At 51.3% G+C, this 17,482-nt stretch overlaps 1 protein-coding gene across 2 annotated transcripts in view; it reads left to right on the top strand.

Moving 5' to 3' along the window:
- The window catches only part of PEPD (peptidase D), a 108,698-nt gene that overhangs the window by 40,531 nt on the left and 50,685 nt on the right, over window positions 1-17,482 (top strand). For both annotated transcript variants that reach the window (XM_006212186.4, XM_072967254.1), the window contains exons 8-9: window positions 2,707-2,782; window positions 3,710-3,756. In XM_006212186.4, the coding sequence (XP_006212248.1) occupies window positions 2,707-2,782; window positions 3,710-3,756 (123 nt within the window). The remainder of the gene's footprint in view (window positions 1-2,706; window positions 2,783-3,709; window positions 3,757-17,482) is intronic.

Raw genomic sequence — 17,482 nt, forward strand, 5'->3', positions numbered from 1 at the left:
AATTAGATGTGAGAGTGCCTGACAGATGGGAGGGAGGCGCCCAGCTCTCTGCATTAAGCAGCAGGGGCTGGGGAGCCGGAGGAAGGTGGGAGTTTCTGTCCTGCTGAGCTGGAGGTGCCTGGGGATCTGCAGGTAGAACACAGCTGAGAGGCCGGTGCCAGGGCCGGGGGTTTGGAAACAAATGCAGTGGCAAGGCTGAGGGGCAGCGGGTGGAGGGCCTGTCGGAGAGACAGAGGAGGGGAAGCAGCCAAGCGCGTGCCTGGCGGAGGCAGGGCTCACAGTGTCTCTGGGTTTGGCAGCCTTGGGGGTCGTTATCCCACACACTGATGTGGGGGGGCAGGCAGAGTGGTGAGGGGTAAAGGGAGAAGAGGAGAGGGGAGAGGGTTGGTGAGAAGACGGGGAAGGTCCGTGAAAGCTGCTTTCCTTCCTCTCCAAGGCAGGGACCATGAGGGTTTCCCTTCCAGAGACCTGGCTGGGTAGTGGGGGTAAAGCTTGCTGGAGGAGGAGGAGGGGAGTGAGTGGTCACAGAGTTTCCAGCAAGCGGGGCAGGTGCACGGAGGTGGCTCGGGGCTGGGATCTGAGCCCAGGTGTGTGTACTTTGGGAGGGGCTGAACCTCCTTGGCAGGAGGGCATCCCTTCCCTTGTAAGGGGTGAGGGGAGGAGAGGGTGGAGGAGGGGAAGGCTTGGGAGTTTGGAGAAGAGGTGAGAATATGCCCACCTGCTGGCTTCTGTGTTCACCATGAAGCAGTGGAGTTCATTCACTTGAGCAGGAGCCCTGGGAGGGCTCCGAGGTGGAGCCAGTGGAGAGGAGGCTGCCTGCTCCGAGTAATTCCTGGCAGAGCTGGGGCGTGCTGAGGCCCCTGGGGGCTGCCTGGGCCGCCCGCCCAGCTGTGTGATTTCCCGTCCACCCTCGTGTCCTGCACGCACAGGCATGGGTTCCGGTTCATCCCTCATCGGGGTTTGGCCAAGCCCGCGTGGATGGAAGGGCTCAGGGCCTAGGAGTCTAAAGTGCTGACAAGAGCGGTGGCTAGAGACTGGGCCAGGGCTCCAGGCCAAAGAGCGAGGCAGAGGGTCAGAGGCGGCACGGCCTGGGCCTGGTTCCCACCTGTGTTGTCACTCTGGTCATTACCGCATCGGAGGATAGAGAGGCCCGCTCCCCGCCCACAGGTCCTCGGGCTCTTACAGGGTGGGAACGAAGCACCAGGGGCCACTAGGTTTTTCTGCATGTGGATCTGGACCCCACCCTCCGGGGCACAGGAACAGCTTTCTGTTCCCCTAGATGGAACTGCTCCCAGCACCCGGAGGTGGAACCAGGGCACCTCTCTGATGATAAAGAGCAGGCTTAGGCTTCAGGGTCTGTGCCTCGAGAAAGAAGTTTTGAACAAAATCTCAGTGGGATGGGGGTTTGTCTTTCCCACAGTCCCCGGAAGATTTTATAGTCTTAGGAAGGCGTCACTGTGCTGGAAGATGCCGTCCTCACTTCCTGAGTGACGAGTGGCTGGCTGTCCCAGCTGGGCACCATGGAGACAGCGTGTGTCAGTGGCTGCCTGTGATGGGGGTGGGAGCCCCTTTTCCACTGTCCTCAGCCTGTCTGGGCTGAGGCCAGCTCAGGGCCATCACAGTTCAGAGGTGGATGGTGGCTGGATGAGAGGTGCACTATGGATGGAGGTGCAGGCGCTAACCTGCCACCGTCAGACATTCAGCTCTGCTGATCTTGAGTGCGTTCCCTTTGTGAGAGGGGGAGGTGGCCATGTGGGAGCTTTAGTGAAGGCAGGTCACCTCTCGTAAAGGGAGCAGAGTGGGCCATGGGGATGCACCGAGGACTCTGTGCACTTAAGGACTGGGTAGGGCTGCCCGAGACCTGGAGTTGCTTACGTGAAATGGGTAGAAGTATGAAAGTGACTATTTATGTAGCTTCCCTGAAGAAGTCTTGGAGTTGAGATTGATTGCAAAGACTGGAAAGCTAACTAAATTTGGGCAAATTAACATGAGTTTATTGTGAGGACTCCCCTGGAGTTCAGTTGGCAGGAGGCACAGCTGAGCCTTGAAGGGACAGCAGGTTCTCTTGGTTGCACTGCCTTGCCCCACAGAAAGCGCCCTCCCTCATTGCTCGTAGTCTCGTGCTTCTCTGCAGACCTGCTGTTTCCACGTTCACATTTGCACACAGGGCTGGAAATGACGGCACTGCTCCACCCCCATTCCCACCCCCACCCAGCCTCATGCAGGGGGCCTGAGTCCCAGGGTTTTCCAGAGCACCTTCTGACAGATGGAGGTGGGGTGGGGTGGGGAGGAAATGGGAGGACTCTTCAGCCATCTGGGCAGAGTCCTGGGAGTCAGCACACTTAAGACTCAGGTCTAGCAGCCTTGCCATGTAGATTGTATCCCCATTTAATAGATGAGCAAACAGTCTCAGCGAGGCAGGGTGTGTCTGGCTACAGAATCTGGGCTTCTGCCACCCACAGCGGCTTCCAGATCTTGTACCTGCAGACATCCTGCACACCTGAGGCTGGCATGGGTGGGGATGGACCATGCTCAGTGCAGCTTCTTGCTCCTGGGGCTTGGTGGCCCCTCCTACCCCCACCCCACACCCCAGCAGCCCATCTGCAGCCCTGTGCTCCTTCCCAGGCTGGACAGAGTGTGGAGGTCTCCCTGTAGGAAGTCACTGGAAGTCACCGACTCGCTGTTTCGTTTTTCTCCTCTCTGCAGCCGGGTCTTTAAGACGGACATGGAGCTGGAGGTCCTGCGCTACACCAATAAAATCTCCAGCGATGCCCACCGGGAGGTAAGCTGGGCACTGGCTCATTGAAGATGCTGTTCCGGGTGGGTTGGGGAAGCAGCAATGCTCTGTGTGGGGCAAGAGGACAGTGCTGAGATGATCGGTTCTGGGGTGACTCTGGTCCCCATGGCCACATCAGCAGGCAGGAAGTGTCGCTGCAGGCTGGAGGTGGGGTGTTGAGTCTTCACTGCTCCCCAGCGGGGACAGGGCAGTGGGGGCAGAGGCCCTGCCTCAGTTCCTCACCATAAGGGACCCACCCTCAGGGAATTTCCCAGCAAGAAGTCCGGAAGGATCGGGGTCTCCTTCCTGGTGTTCCGGCAGTCCCAGCTTCTCTTAAAGAATCTTTGGTCCTCAACCGTGATTCAGGCTCATTTAATACCATCATCCGTTTTCTGAAGACACCTTCTCATGGTTCTTTCCCAAACCTTCACACTCTATACCTGAGGAGCAGGAGCAAGTAAGGAAGTGGATTTCTTGAAAAAGTTCCTGGCGATTGGGATAGCCCAGCGCTTGCTCACTGACATTTGCTGCTTTGTGTCAGGAGACAGACGGGGGTCATTGGAAGCACCAGAACCTCTTGTGTGAGTTCATTTTCTCTGTGCTTTATAAGGAAGGGACCCTTTTAGGATAGTTGTTACAGCCCCCTGAGCATTAAGGATTCACCAAACACGCCTTGGTTAAATCTTTACTTGCCTGCCGAGTGAGGTGTTTGTTGGCTTCCGAATATAAATGCTCCAGGGTGGTTTAAATAAACTGTGTGGCTTTGGAGCTTTACAAAAAAAAGTTCTAATTTGTCACATTTCTGCACCACTGTGTGCACATATTTTTTTTTTTAAAGAAGAGATTCTTTTGAAAAAGTGCTATACATTATTTATAAGGCAGTGTTACTTATCTCCATAATACAAATGTCTGTGCTTAATATCCATCCTCCAGGTAATGAAGGCTGTAAAAGTGGGAATGAAAGAATATGAGATGGAAAGGTAAGCTCCTGTGTTTCTCTGGGAAAGATTAAAATGTTAAAATAAAAAACCCCCCAGCAATTTATGACCCTGAGCAAGTAACAGATGAGACGCAGCACCACCACACACAGATTGAGTAGGAATTAGGAGCCGGGCTTCGGCGTTGTGGGCAAAGAAGATTTTTCTTCCGACTGCGGCCACCTCCCTGGCTCTTGGCAGAGTGTTTGATGGTAATGGTCTTTGATGACTTTTCAGGGTGGTTTAGTGCCCCATCACTCCACTCTTGGACTTGGTTTCTGCAATTTGCCGGAAACCTTACCAAATAGCCGCTATTGTGACTCTGAAAGCTGCTAGTAAAACAGCTTGCCATGTTTATGTGTAAACACTGCCATTATGTCTGTGGTGCTTGGACTGCTGGGTCACGGGATGGTTAAGTGGCTCATAAAGCGTTCTGGAGATTTCCATCGTCCTTCAGCTCCAATTAGACTGCCGGAAGCCTGGTGTCCCCCAGGGGCCTTCCTCGATGCCCTGCTATGATGGGTGTGGTCTGGCCAGCCCCTCTGCCCCGCTCCAGGACCCCTGGGTCAGCATGCTCCAGTGGCTCCCTTCCTGCCTATGTCCTGGGGCGGGAAGTCCCCGTTCCAGTGTCTCCCACCAGTGAGTGCCCCAGCTGGAAGCCCCACTGGGGGAGAGGACACCAAAGAGGCTGCCACTTCTCCCCCTGTGACATAATAAGAAACGCGAATTTGGTCTCTGCCCCCAGTTCCTGGCACTAAAACCTTTGAAAATCCCTGAGTGATAGAGAAGAATGTCTGTTGTTATTTGTAATAAACCCCTTTCCACCCAACCTGAGTTTATGCTAATGAGGGACTCCTGGAGGATGGGGTTGGTTGCCAGAGGAACCAACAAGGTGATTAGAGGGCGGGAATTTTGAGCCCCGCCCCGAACTCCCAGGAGAGGAGAGGAGAGGATCTAGAGTTTGAGGTTGAGTTCTGACCAAAGATTTAACCAGTCCTGCATCTCAGGAGATAATTGAACTGCCTGGAAGACCCTAAACCACAGGGTTTGGAGAGCTTCCGGGTTGGTGAACATGTGGAGGTGCCAGGAGGGTGGAGCATCTGGAGAGGAAGCTCCGTGCCCCTCCCCCATGGTGCCTGTGCCTCTCTGCCATTGGTTCTCCCTGAGTTGTATCCATCATAATAAAGCGGTAATAGTAAGTAAAGTGTTTTCCTGAGTTCTGTGAGCCATTCTAGCCCGTTATGAAACCCAAAGCTGGGTTTCGTGTGAACCCCTGATGAAAGGCCAGTCAGTCAGAGGTAATGGGGGCCCGGACTTGTGATTGGTGCCTTGAAGAGGGGGCAGTTTTGTGGGACTGGGCCCATAACCTGTGGGGTCTGTCCTAACTCCGGCAGTAAGTGTCAGAGGGAGAATTGGAGAATTGCTTTAGTGTGGAAAACCTATACATTTGGTGTCAGAAGTGTTGAGTTTTTACCTGGTACCCTCCACCCTGAGCTGTCTGAGCTTGAAGAGGTCTACTGCCCCTTCCCCACCCAGGTCCTCCCCAGGTACCCCCAGGGCATGCTCTGCCCCCTCGTCCCCCAGCCTTTCTGACCTGCCTGCCTTAACAGTGCAGGGGAGGGTGAGGTGCGGACGGAGTTGGCAGTGGGCATCGCGGGCGTGTACAGTCACCAACACGTGGCTCAGGAATAGGTGTCTTTCTCAAAGTCTAGCCCTGATAGGAGTTCTGAACAGGGAGCTTCTATATTTCTCTGCTCTTAAGAGACGTAAGAGATTGACATGGCCTGGATGGCTCCACTGCCGTGGATTCTCAGAAGGGGGCATGAACGAGGACCCAGCTCTATCACGCCCACAGGGGAGGATGGGGATGGGCACGTGGCACCATCCCAGGTCTCGCCTCCCTGTAGTCTCCTGCTGCAGTGCGGTGTCTGCTCTGGGAGTCCCAGGATCCTGGCCCCACCTCTCCCCCAAAGCGGGACAGGAGGAGTTCTGCAGGGCTGCCAGCAAGGTGGGCTGGGCGGTGGGTCCCTCAGATTGGCACTGCCCCAGAAACCTGTTCCCAACTGAATTTGCCCATATTCCCCCACAACTGATGCTTCTAATAAAATAACCCAGAAGGTGGAGCAGGACACGCTTGCCCCAGTATGGAGTCCTGCCATGGGCTGCATTGTGCCCGGCGCTGCAGGAGGTTTAGCTTGGAAGGTGGCTCCTGGGAGGGGCCTGGGCCGTCCTCCCACTCAGTGTCCCTGAGCCTGACAGGCCTGCGTGTGAGCTCTGGTCCGGGGAACACCACCCCCAGCTCCCTACTGCCCCACCCAAGGTAATGGAGGTCTTTTTTTTTCTTTTGTTGCAATATTCTAAATAGCTGTCCCCCCACCCCCCGATAGAAGAGAATGATGAATGGCGGAGTCCCCGTCAGGGTGTTTTTGTTTAGTTTTGTTTTGCTGGGAATTTAAAACCAAACCCCAGACATCATGTCATCTCACCTGTAAATGCGTCAGTGGGTGTCTCAGTGGATAAGGATATTTTTTTCCTTCTCACATAACCAATGTGTCATTATCACATCTAAGTAATTTAACACCAATCCTTAATATTATCAACGTCTGGTCCACGTTGTCTAAAATTATCTTTTAGAGTTGATTTGTGTGAGTTGGGATCCAGAGTCTACACATTGCATTTGGCTGTTATTTGGTGGAGAGTCTCTTGTTAAGCTGAGCTCTGGGGAGATCTTATGTTTGACTACAAAACTGCTCAGCCTCTCCCACCACCCCTCATCCCAGGTCGGCCCCACTGCTGCCTCCTCTGAGGACGAGGCTCTCAGAGAAATGATCCTGAGGCTCTCGGCCAGAAGCAGCTGCCCTGAGTGGCATTAGTCCAGCTCAACGTGCCTGTGTGCACCATTGTGCACCTACTATGTGCCGTGCCCCCCACTGTGGCTGGCAGAGGGGATACAGAGAGTTCGCAGCACCTGCCCTCGCAGCCTCAGCCCAGCAGGGGGGCCACCTGATCTGTGGGTCCCTGAGAGCTGAGAGCAGGAGGATTCCTGGGGTGGAGGGTGGAGAGGGGTTTCCCGCCAGGGAAAAGCTGAGGCAGAGATGTTGAGAACAAGAGGTACAATCTCTTCCTGAAGGGTGGGGTGACCCTTGAGGACAGGCAGTGTCGACCTCCAGAGACAGTGGGAAAACCATTGTCCTGGGACATTGTTGCATCTTGGGGTGTCTCTGGCCAGATTTAAGAAGGACACCCCACCCCCACTGCCAGTGCCAGCCAAAGCCGGGGGGCATCTGCAGTGGCCAGGTGGGCTGATGTCTCTGCGCAGCTCGTTCTCCTCCCCTGGCATGTCTCTGTCACTGCCCAGGTAGCCGGGCGATGCTGCTCTGTGTCTGCATCCTTGAGAGCCTGGGGGCTTCTTCTTGGAGGCTCCGTCTCATTTATTGGCAGCATCCGCCCCATAGTTGCTGCCAGGAAACACGAGTGGGTGGGTTAGATGGATGAACGCAAGAGAGAAGGAAATGTCCTGAACCGTTTTTCTGCTGTCCTCTCTGCCACTGTGAACTCCAGCATTCTCTTAACCCAGTGGGAAAATGAAATCTCTTCTAAAGCAGGTGGCGGCTCCCCAGGGGGCGTAGCCCTCTTAACACAGGCTGGACTGATGCCTGGGAAGGCCCAGGGCAGCGACTCCGGTGAGGCCACCAATCCCTGGGTCAGAAGAACTTCTTAGAACCTTTTGGACGTTCTTCGGGGAGCATGGCCAACTCCAGCCCCACAGAGGGACACAGGACAAGAAGGGCAGGGACTTCCTGTGTCAGGGTGGGGGTGGGGGAGGAGACGGGGCTGATTTTCTGGAAGGAGGGCGTACCATTGAGATAGTGGTGCTCGGACTCAGACAGGGTCTGCTGACTAGGAGACCTAGTTTTTTTGTTTTAAGTTTATTTAGTTATTTAGTTTAATTTTTTTTAAACTTGAAATGGTGGTAATTAGGTTTTTCATTTATTTAGTTAGTTATTTATAAGGAAGTACTGTGGATTGAACATGCTAAGCATGTGCCCTACCACTGAGCTATACCCTCCCTCCCCAAGAGACCCAGTTCTAAGCCTCATTTTTTGGTTTTGTTTTGTTCTGTTATCAAAGGTTTGTCTTAAAATCTTGAGGGCACGTTAGAAAAAAGGAAGTGAGCTGATGGCATTTATTAAGACTCCTCCTTTGTGCGGTGCCCGTGAACCGGGTTCCAGAGGAAATGAAAATCATTTTCCACAATTGAGGTGTAGTAAATTGCGTTAAGCCAATAAGACGTTAATGTTTGGGTAAATCGGGCGCTAACAGCATCTGACTGCAGGCCCAATCAGGCAGTCCATTTTACCGCCTCGTATTATTTAATGTTAGCGGCATCACTGGCTTGTAGCTGGCTGGCATGGGGCTGGCAGCTGAATCAATTACCTGCATACACTAATTTAGAGCATGCTCAATTGGCTGTGTAAGCAGGTCCCGGTTCACATTTGCCACAAGGAGATTAATAACTTGATGTTTTTGACAGTCTGGGACCGTAATTGAAATCATGCTCGCTCGTTCTCTCTCCAGGCTGTGAATGGGACTTTTCTGGCCCTTTCATGGCAGCTTCCGTGGGGGTTGAGGGAGGCATTTAACAGACAGAAGATCTGTGAGGTGTCGTCCTCCTCCCTGGCCTGGGGTCCTTCTGGGCAGACCCCTCTGACCCCATCTGGAGACCCTTGACAAGGCCTGGGTTTTCCTGTGCTCTGTCACAGGCAGAGCCCACAATAATACTCCCCTGGTTTTTTTCGATCTTTGTTAATGACAAACTGCCAGGTTAGGCTGCTATGTGCTCAAAGTCCCCTTGCTTCTTCTCTGCCCTTTGGCCAGATGGAGTGAGTCACAACTCTTGTGTGTTTAGTGTGCCTGCTGGGTCCGGACTGTGGGTGAGGAGATGGGGACCCGGCCTGAGGGGCTTCTCCCCAGGCTGGAGGTGGAGGGGTCTTCCCCGCACATACACCACCGCACACATACACATCACACGCACCTCCCCCACCACTTATACCACACACACACACACACACACACCCACGCCCCACACCACGTACGGATACCACACACCACGCCGCACACAGATTCCCTCCCAGCCACGTGGGGCTGGATCAGGTGGTTGATCTTTCAGTTTACCCGCCCCAGGGAGCAGGTTGCAAAACCCTTGCTGTGTTCTTATTAAACAAGGCCCATATTTTGTTTGTTTTTTGTTTTTCCTGAGGATTAGAAAATTCAGCTCCAGTGAGGAGAATTGGAAGGTGGGAGAGTTGATGGGAAGCCCCACAGCCCTACTAAGCCGTGGTGATTGTGGCTACAGAAAGCGCAGGCAGCTGTGGCAGACCTTTTCTGGTCTCTCCTGGCACAGCTGACCCTTGAGCCTACCCTTTACTCTCTGCATCCCCCCTCACCCCCCTGCTGGTCTGGACCAGCTTCTCTGTCAGATCTGCAGGAGCTGCGTTTCCCACGCTGGGAGACCACTGAGCCTTTGCAGGTTAGCACCCTCTTCTTTCGCTGTCCATCCCTCGTGGTACACTGTAACCCCTGAGGGGCCGTCTCTCAGAGGCCTGGGCCTGCGTCACCCTCCCCTCACTCTGGGTCTGGCCCCGGGCTCTCCCTGCCTGGTGCGCTGGGCGTGGTGGTCACACATGGCCCTGTACGTCTGTGGCCACCCCACAAGGCTCATGCTGAGGATCCAGGTTTCGTTGGTGGTAGATGTCACCGAGAGGCCCTTACTTCCCACCTTCTGGAGGTTCTGGAAATGGACAGCTTCCGGTTACCTGGGATTGGTCCGACCTAATCTGGTCTCAGCTGAGGCAAGCCTGGACCTCAGTGAGGCCGCCCTCAGTTTACTACCCAGGCAAGGTGCTAGACTTTTGCTTGGGGCCTCTAGGGCAGGTCTAGGTCCAGGCAACCTCTGAGACCAGAGCCCCTGGGTAAAAACAGACGTGTTGGAGCCTTGTCCGTGGGCCTGGTCACCGTCTGTGGCCAGTGAGTGCCCTGCTCTCTCCGCAGCAGACACAGCTCTCACTTACCCTCATTTACCACTTCGAGGGAGGGGGCTGCGGCTGGGCCGCTGAGACCCCCAGGTCTCGATGTGGCGAAACCGGCTCTTCGCCTGGTGTTGTGAGGCTGATGCGGGTTTCCTGCCAGCACTTCCTCGGCTGTTGGAGATGGGCCACACACAGCCCACCACGAGAGGGCCAGGAAACCCCCAGCTGTTTGGTGCACCCCTCAGGAAGGCAGCCCGAGCCCTGCACCCCGCCAGCCACGCCTTGGTGTATTTGAGCCGAGCACTTTCTGAGAGTCAGGGCCACCCCTGCGGAGAAGTCCTGGGAGCTCTGAGCCACCTCTACCTCGTCCTGGGCCACCAGTACCAGGCAGGGCAGGTCCTGCTCTGTCTACAGACCTAACATCAGAGAGTGGAACCGTGAGGTTCGGCAGAGCACAGTGTCTGAGAGTGTAGCTGAGCCTTGAGGGCAGAGAGGCTGTGGGGATCCGTGACTTAAAGCTGCGATTGCTCATTCTGCCTCGACAAGTAACTGAGAAATGGGCACATTTGGGGTGCAAACTAGCCTGATATCCAGCGGGAGAGCTGAGCAGAGAGCCAGAGGGAAGAGCCTCCTGCACACGTGCAGTCTGGTTGGTGCAGCCCTAATTAGAGCTTCTGGGGGCAAAGCCAACCAAAATAGGTGTTTTCTTTTCAGATGCCAGGGGAATTGCCCCTGAGAATCCCATCAAGTAACAGTGGAGCCGGCAGGCATCTTTATAGATTTGCCTCTAGCGTTTCACCATCGAACTTGGTGCCGACTGTTGATTTTCGATAAATATTTATCATCAGTTTAAGGAAGTACTGTTTTCTCCCTGGCTTACTAGGTAGGAGATTTTATCAGGAAAGGATGTTGAATTTTATCTGCTGTATTTTTAGCGTCTCCCTTGGCCTTTTATGTGTGTGTTTTAAGCAATTAATAAATTTTTTACTTTAGAACAGTTTTAGATCACAGAAAAGTTGCAGGAATATTGCAGACAGTTCTCTTTTTCCCCTTATTGCTAATATGATTATGGTACATTGTCACAACTCATAAACAGTATTGATACATTATTATTATCTAAAACCCATACTTAAGCGGGGAAGGGTATAGCTCAATGATAGAATGCACAGAGTGGTAGAGTGTATACTTAGTGTGCATAAGGTCCTGGGTTCAATCCCCAGGATTTCCATTAAAAATAAATGAAAGAAATAAATGAACCTAATTATCCCCTGAAAAAAAAAAAAAACCCATGCTTTATTCCAGATTCCTTAGCTGTTACCGAATATCCTTTTTCTGTTCCAGGACCCCACGTTACATTTGGGTGTCTCCTACATTTGGCTCCCCTCGGCTGTGGCCATTTCTCCAGCTTTCCTTGTTTTCAGTGACCTTAACAGTTTTGAGCAATACGGGTGAGGTGTTTTGTCGACTGTCTTTCAGTTTTCGTTTTTCTGATGTTTTTCTCATGGTTAGACTGGAGATACGTGTCGCTGGGAGGAGGACCACAGAGGCAGAGTGCCACTTCTATCTCAGGGTATTAAGGGTGCATGTGATCAGCCTTATCTCTTATCACTGATGTTGGCCTTGGTCACCTGACTGAGGTGGTGTCCGTCAGGATTCTCCACTGCAGACCTGCTCATTTTCCCCCTCCCCGTGTACTCTTCAGAAGGAAGTCCCTGTACATAGCCCGTGCTGAAGGAGTGGGGACTTAGGCGGGGGGTATCTGCATTCACTATAATTCTTCTGTACGGGTGGTTTGTCTCTTGTCTCCTGTTCATTTATTTATCAACCATTTATTTACTTATATCTGTATGGATTCATGGATATGTATTTCATACTTTGGGTTGTAATTCAATTATTATATCATTTTGTTGCTTAAATCGTTCCAGCTTGGCCACTGGGGGCTCTTTCATTTGGCTCCTGACACATCCCATCATTTTGCTTTTTGAGCACTTCCCTACTTTCTGGCCCTGCAGGATGCTCCAGGCTCATCTTGTACATCCCTTGCTCCACCCTCGAATCCACCATTTCCCCAAGAAGCCCTGGTTCCTTTTACTGGAGCATGGTCTTAGATACCAAGGTTGGGCGCTAGGTGTACCATAGGTGAACATTATGGCCAGACTTCCCGGTGCAGAGCCAGTGTGGCATCCCTGGCGTGCCCTGCTTTGTTGTGGTGGGTTGCTGTTTTAATACACTGCAGGACCGAAATGGAGAGGCAGGATTCTTTAGTAGTTAGGGCACGGTCTTTAGCGACTGGTGACCTGGGTTTGGATCCCAGCTGTGCCACGTACTGTGCCTCAGTTTCTTCCTCTGGAAGAAAGGATAGTAATAGCACTTCGTAAGACAGTTGGGAGGATTTGGTGAATTAATGTATGTACGATGTATAGAACAGGATGTCTAGTAAGCATCATACTGATTGTTTTGATGTTAGTCTTTTTACTAGCATGGGATATAGGCTCAAAATAGGGGATTGAGGTATATAATTTTTTTAAACCTCTCTTAGCCATATTGTGAGATCACAGTTTGAGATCATTCATGATTTGGGAAGCTCTCCACTTTCTTCTGTTTTCTGGAACAATTTAGAAAGCATAGGGCGGGAGGGCGTAGCTCAGTGGTAGAATGTGTGCTTAGCATGCACAAGGTCTTGGGTTCAATCCCTAATACCGCCACTAAAAAAAGTAAATAAGTAATCTAACTACCACCCCCCCCCAAAAAAAACCATGGGGCCTGTCTGTCCCTTGAAGGTATAAAGAAGTCTTTTGATACTATCAAAACCTGTTGTTTCTTTGGGGAAAATTTCTTTGATACCTTTTCAGACTTTCCTATGAGAGAGTTTTATTCCGACTTTGTCCCTCTTAGAGTCAGTACAGTACATATTCCAGGAAAGTTTTTCTCTTCATCAAGGATTTTAAGCTTCTTTAAACCGAGTTATCGATTTTATTCTCTTAAGTTTTAAAAATATCCTCTCTATATCTATAGTTGTGTTTCCTTTCTCGTTACTAGTATTATGCATTCATGTTCTTTTTCTATTGATGGCATTGCCAGAAGTGTACCAGTTTTACTGGTATTTTCATAAAATCAGCTATTAAATGTATTTATTGATTATGCTTGTTTAACTCACAAAGTCCCTGTTTTATTAATTCCTTTCTCCTCCCTTCCTGACCTTGTTCTGAACATCGATCTTTTAATGTGCTTAAGTTGAATCTTAGTTTATTTTCATTTTTTTCTTCTTCAATATAAGTGAATTTTAGCTAATATATTTTTGAATGCTGCCTTGATCATGTCCTAAGAATTTTTTTTTTTGAGTTATAGTCAGTTTACAATGTTGTGTCAATTTCCAGTGTAGAGCACGGTTTTTCAGTTATACATCAACATACGTATATTCATTGCCGCTTTCTTTTTCACTGTGACCTACCACAAGATCTTGTATATATTTCCCTGTGCTATACAGTACAATCTTGTTTATCTATTCTGAGAAGTTTTGATTGATTTGTTTTTTGACCCCAAAAATGAACCAAGAGCATTTCTTTTCATTTCTAGGTAGATGTGGTTGGTTAACTTTTTGTTTATTAGTTTCTGGTTTTATCACTGTTGTAGTGAGAGAATGCAGGCTATGTAAATTTTATTTTCCTTAATTTTGAGATTTTTCTTTGTGGCCTATTTAGAAATATTTTTGTGAACATTTAATGGAGTATTGGGAAATGTTTATTTTTTATTTGTAGAGTACATATTTTGGTGTACATTAAATCAGGTTTTTTTTATCTTTCCAGTTTTCTGCCTTCTTCCTTATGTTTGCATATTTAAGATGAGGAGAGATGGTTTTACAAATCCCTCTTTGTGATTCCTAATAGATTTTGTTTGATTCATTTCCATATCGACTTGCTTGAGGCACAGAGTTTGATGCCTGTTAGGTCTGAAATCTGACTTTCTCTGCTACTGGTTTTCCTGTTAAATGCTTTGTTGCCTTTTCCTGGTGTATCTTTGCTTACTGCTTTATTTTCAACTTTGTTCATCAGCTGCAGTTTACTTGTTCCAAATGGGGCCCCTCCCCGTATTAGGAGAGCCATTCACATCTGTCATGATGACTGACAAGTATGTTTGTGCTCTCATTCAGAGTCTCCTTTGGTGCTTTCTGGTTTCTGTTCCGTGTTTCTGGCTTTGAAATTTTTTTTCTGTCTTTGGAAAGTTGGCAGCATTTCCTTTGATCTCTTTTTAATTGATCAAAAGTGGATGCATGCCACTTTTATTGTAGAATTTGCGTTTAAATAACTTTTCTCTCCATCAATTATTTTCAGCATTTGTATAATTTTATAATTATTTTAATAACAGTTATTTAGACTTCATTATCTTACTGAATCCAGTGTGGACCCCTGTTTCGTCCCTTGTTTTCCCTTCCCCCTAATGCATTGAGTTTGACCTTGCAGGTTGGAGAGTCCTTTCGCTGCCTCCCGTGTAAAGGATGGCTTGACTGGGTATTGAGTCTTTGTTCCATGGAAACGTTTCCTCCATTGTTGCCAGAGATCTTAGGCAAATCATATTCCTTCCCCTTTCCAGGGAACTTTTAATTTTCTTGCCTGGCGCTTACAGGCTTCCGGAGAGTAGCAGTGTTTCCTGCGGATTCTGTGTTTCAGCCGTGCTTTGGGACTTACCATCCCGCGCGCCTCACCCGCTGGGCTGCGGGCCCTGGAGGCCGCTCCCTGAGAAGAGGCATGAGCTGGGCCGACGGTTCTCCAGCCGGGCGGCAGGTTGTTGCGGGGGGGGCTGCACAACCCAGGTGGTGAGACGCAGATCAGGTGTATTCTGACCTAGGCCAGTGAGAGGCAGAGCAGAGAAGCAGTCACACCTACACACGGACCAGACGAGCTTGACTATGATACAGGTGACAGGTCCGGTGATGGTGGCCCCAGTGCTGTGGAGTCGGGAGCAGCTTGGCCACCAGCGAGGCTGGGCTGCCCACAGAGGACAGGCCAGAGGCAGTGGCCATGTGCACACCCAAGTGACAGTGTCACAGCCTCTGTGTTTCCTGTCAGTCACAGGAGCTAATGTGACCCACTAGCACCAGCAGCTGTGCAGACAGGTCTGGGAACCGGTTCTCTAATCTGAAAAGTGAAACCTTTCTTCACCTCAGGGCCGCCTTTGAAATTCCTGTTTCACACGTATTGGGTCCCTGGCCGCTGCCTCTGGGCTCTCATCTTTTCTTTCATAATTCCCACTTCTGCGTCAGTGGAAAATTCTCCAACTTGTCTGCCCGTTCACCTCCTGTCACCCTCCTCCAGCAGCTCTGAGGCTCTCTGATGGTGCCCATTTTATAACTCGGCCACCACGCCTGACTTCTTAGAGAGCCCCTTCCCATCATGGCCCCTTCTCCATCCACGTCTCTGCTCTTGCTCTTCAGATGTGCTGTCCTCATGGACCCCGCAAAGGCGTGGGCTGGAGACTCTCTCCAAGTTGCCTCCCGTTTCCCACATGGAGACCTCCTTCTTCATCACTGACCGAGAGCTGACTGACTGACCCCCAAGACGCAGGGTGCTGTTGCTCAGGCCCAGAAGGCAGGATGATGGTTTGGATTGCCTGTGGATTTGCTGTCCAGATGAGCCACCCAGAGGAGCTGAGAAGAGGGTGTGAGCCACACAGGGGGTGCTGCAGGGCAGGGCCTCCTTTCTCTGGCGGTGGGAGACATCGCCCCTACACTGGGCACTGCTGGCGCTGGCTTTGGCCATACCCTGTTAGCCGACCTGCCTTCCCCCCGGGGCCCCAGGGAGAGTGGGCTGCAGCCCCTATGGGTTTCCAGAAGCTTCTGTCAGGTTAGGATCATGTTGGGGGAGAACCTCTGGTTTCCCTGTCTCTCACTTCCCAGGAGAAATTTTCTAGCAAGACAATGTCTAGAGATTAACTGATAGGTAGCCTTTGGGCTGGACCCAGGGCACAGGCAGCATTTTTAGTTTGGTTTACACGATGGGATTTTTTAATTTGTTTTAGTTGTTTTAAGTCAGCAATTAAAAATCGAGACTTCTGGGTTTCCCTAGAAATTGATATTTACAGTATCCTGGGAACTCCCACAGAGCAGCAACCCAGTGGGGGTGGGATAGCCTTTGGGGCATATGCCGCAGGCCCTGCCCCTCCCTGTTGCCTCCCCCAGCACCAAGGCAGACCCTTTTTGTCGCCCTTTGTCATGGTTCCTATGCTGTTGCTTCTTTCATAGTTGAGAAAGGTTTTTCATATCAGTGTTTCTATCAAAAGAAGGGAGAAAAAAAAAGATAGTCAAAGGGTCATGTATTTAAAGAAAAATGAGAGAGCTATGGGGGAAAAATAAAAAGGACTGTTTTTCATATTTTGTGTGTAAATCTCTGGTCAGCTTTACTCCTTTACAGGTTACCTGCCAGATGCCCCCAGGCCTCTGAGCTGGTTCTCCCTCACCCCCAACCCAGAATAGCTTTCCTGCTTTTCTATACACCCTGTGAAGGAGTGCCGTGGCAGATAGGAAGGGGTGAGGATGCGGGGTGTGGACCAGGGGCCCATTTTGGAGGGGAGTTGGTCCTGTCTGGGCCTAATGATCAGAAAGCATCACTCCAGGTCTCAGGAGCGTCTGGCGGGGCATTACCCTGTAGGAGCCGTCATTTCTGTTTGGCTCCCAGAGCAAGCAGACGGCTGTGATTTTGCTGCAAGGTTTGGTGCCGATTTTTAGAAAATTCTCATCCAGACCTCTTATATTCTGGTGCAGAAAGACGCTCCCTGTGGGAGCAATTATTCTAGGCTGCGAGTTTTTCCCTCCTAACTCTGAATTCTGTAGATGTCATGAAGGGTTTAGTCCAAGAACTTTGAAAGCCGTTTCTGTATCTGCCAGCAGGCACATATGCTTTTAAAACCTGGAGGTAGTTTATGATGGAACCACAGAGAGGATTTCCCACTTAGAGGTCCCAGCAACAGGTGTCGTGTCCTGGAGCTGTTGTGAAGCCGGAGTTGTGTCGCGCACAAGCCCCTGGGGCCAGGCTGGCCTCTGTGCCCTGCGCCGTGACTCCCCTCGGTCTGTGGTGTGGAGGGTGGGCAGTGTGAGCCTTTGAGCCTTCACAGCTGTGGATGGGCATGCCGTGGTCTTGGCTGTGGCCTCCACCTCACTCAGCCAACCCAGAAGAGAGGGGGAAAGGTGCAGGGTCGGGTGGACGGTCAGAGAGGGGCTCCTGCAGTTCTCAGGGACCTGGGTGTCCTTGCATGGTGTTTGAGGTATGGAAGAGACGAGGGTGACTGGGAGCCAGACTGCTGCTGTCTGGCTGTGATCTATGTCCAATGTTGGTGACAGGCCTTGGGCCAGGGATCTGGGCTAGCATGTCATTCCTGTGGAGTGTCCTAGGTTCCTTCAGTCCCCTGCACTGCCATGACCCAAGTCCCCTCCTGGCCCCTGCTTCTCTGACCAGATGATACGATGGCCCCTGCTTGTGGACGAGGCCCTGGCCACAAAGGCTGGCTTTTCCTGGCTTCAGCACCTGTGGGAACCTGGCGTTGTTACTGTTGCTCACAGATCCAGCTGACTGCGTTCACGTTAATTCCGCCGTTTGGTTAGAAAAGCCAGCTCTGCGGTGGCCGAGCCCCGGTGCCCACAACTCCTCATTCCCCTCTGCTCCTGCGTCGTATGTCCCCCTGCAGCTGCCCCTGTGAGCATGCCATGC

This window comes from Vicugna pacos, chromosome 9 (assembly GCF_048564905.1).
Source record: "Vicugna pacos chromosome 9, VicPac4, whole genome shotgun sequence".
NCBI lineage: Eukaryota > Metazoa > Chordata > Mammalia > Artiodactyla > Camelidae > Vicugna > Vicugna pacos.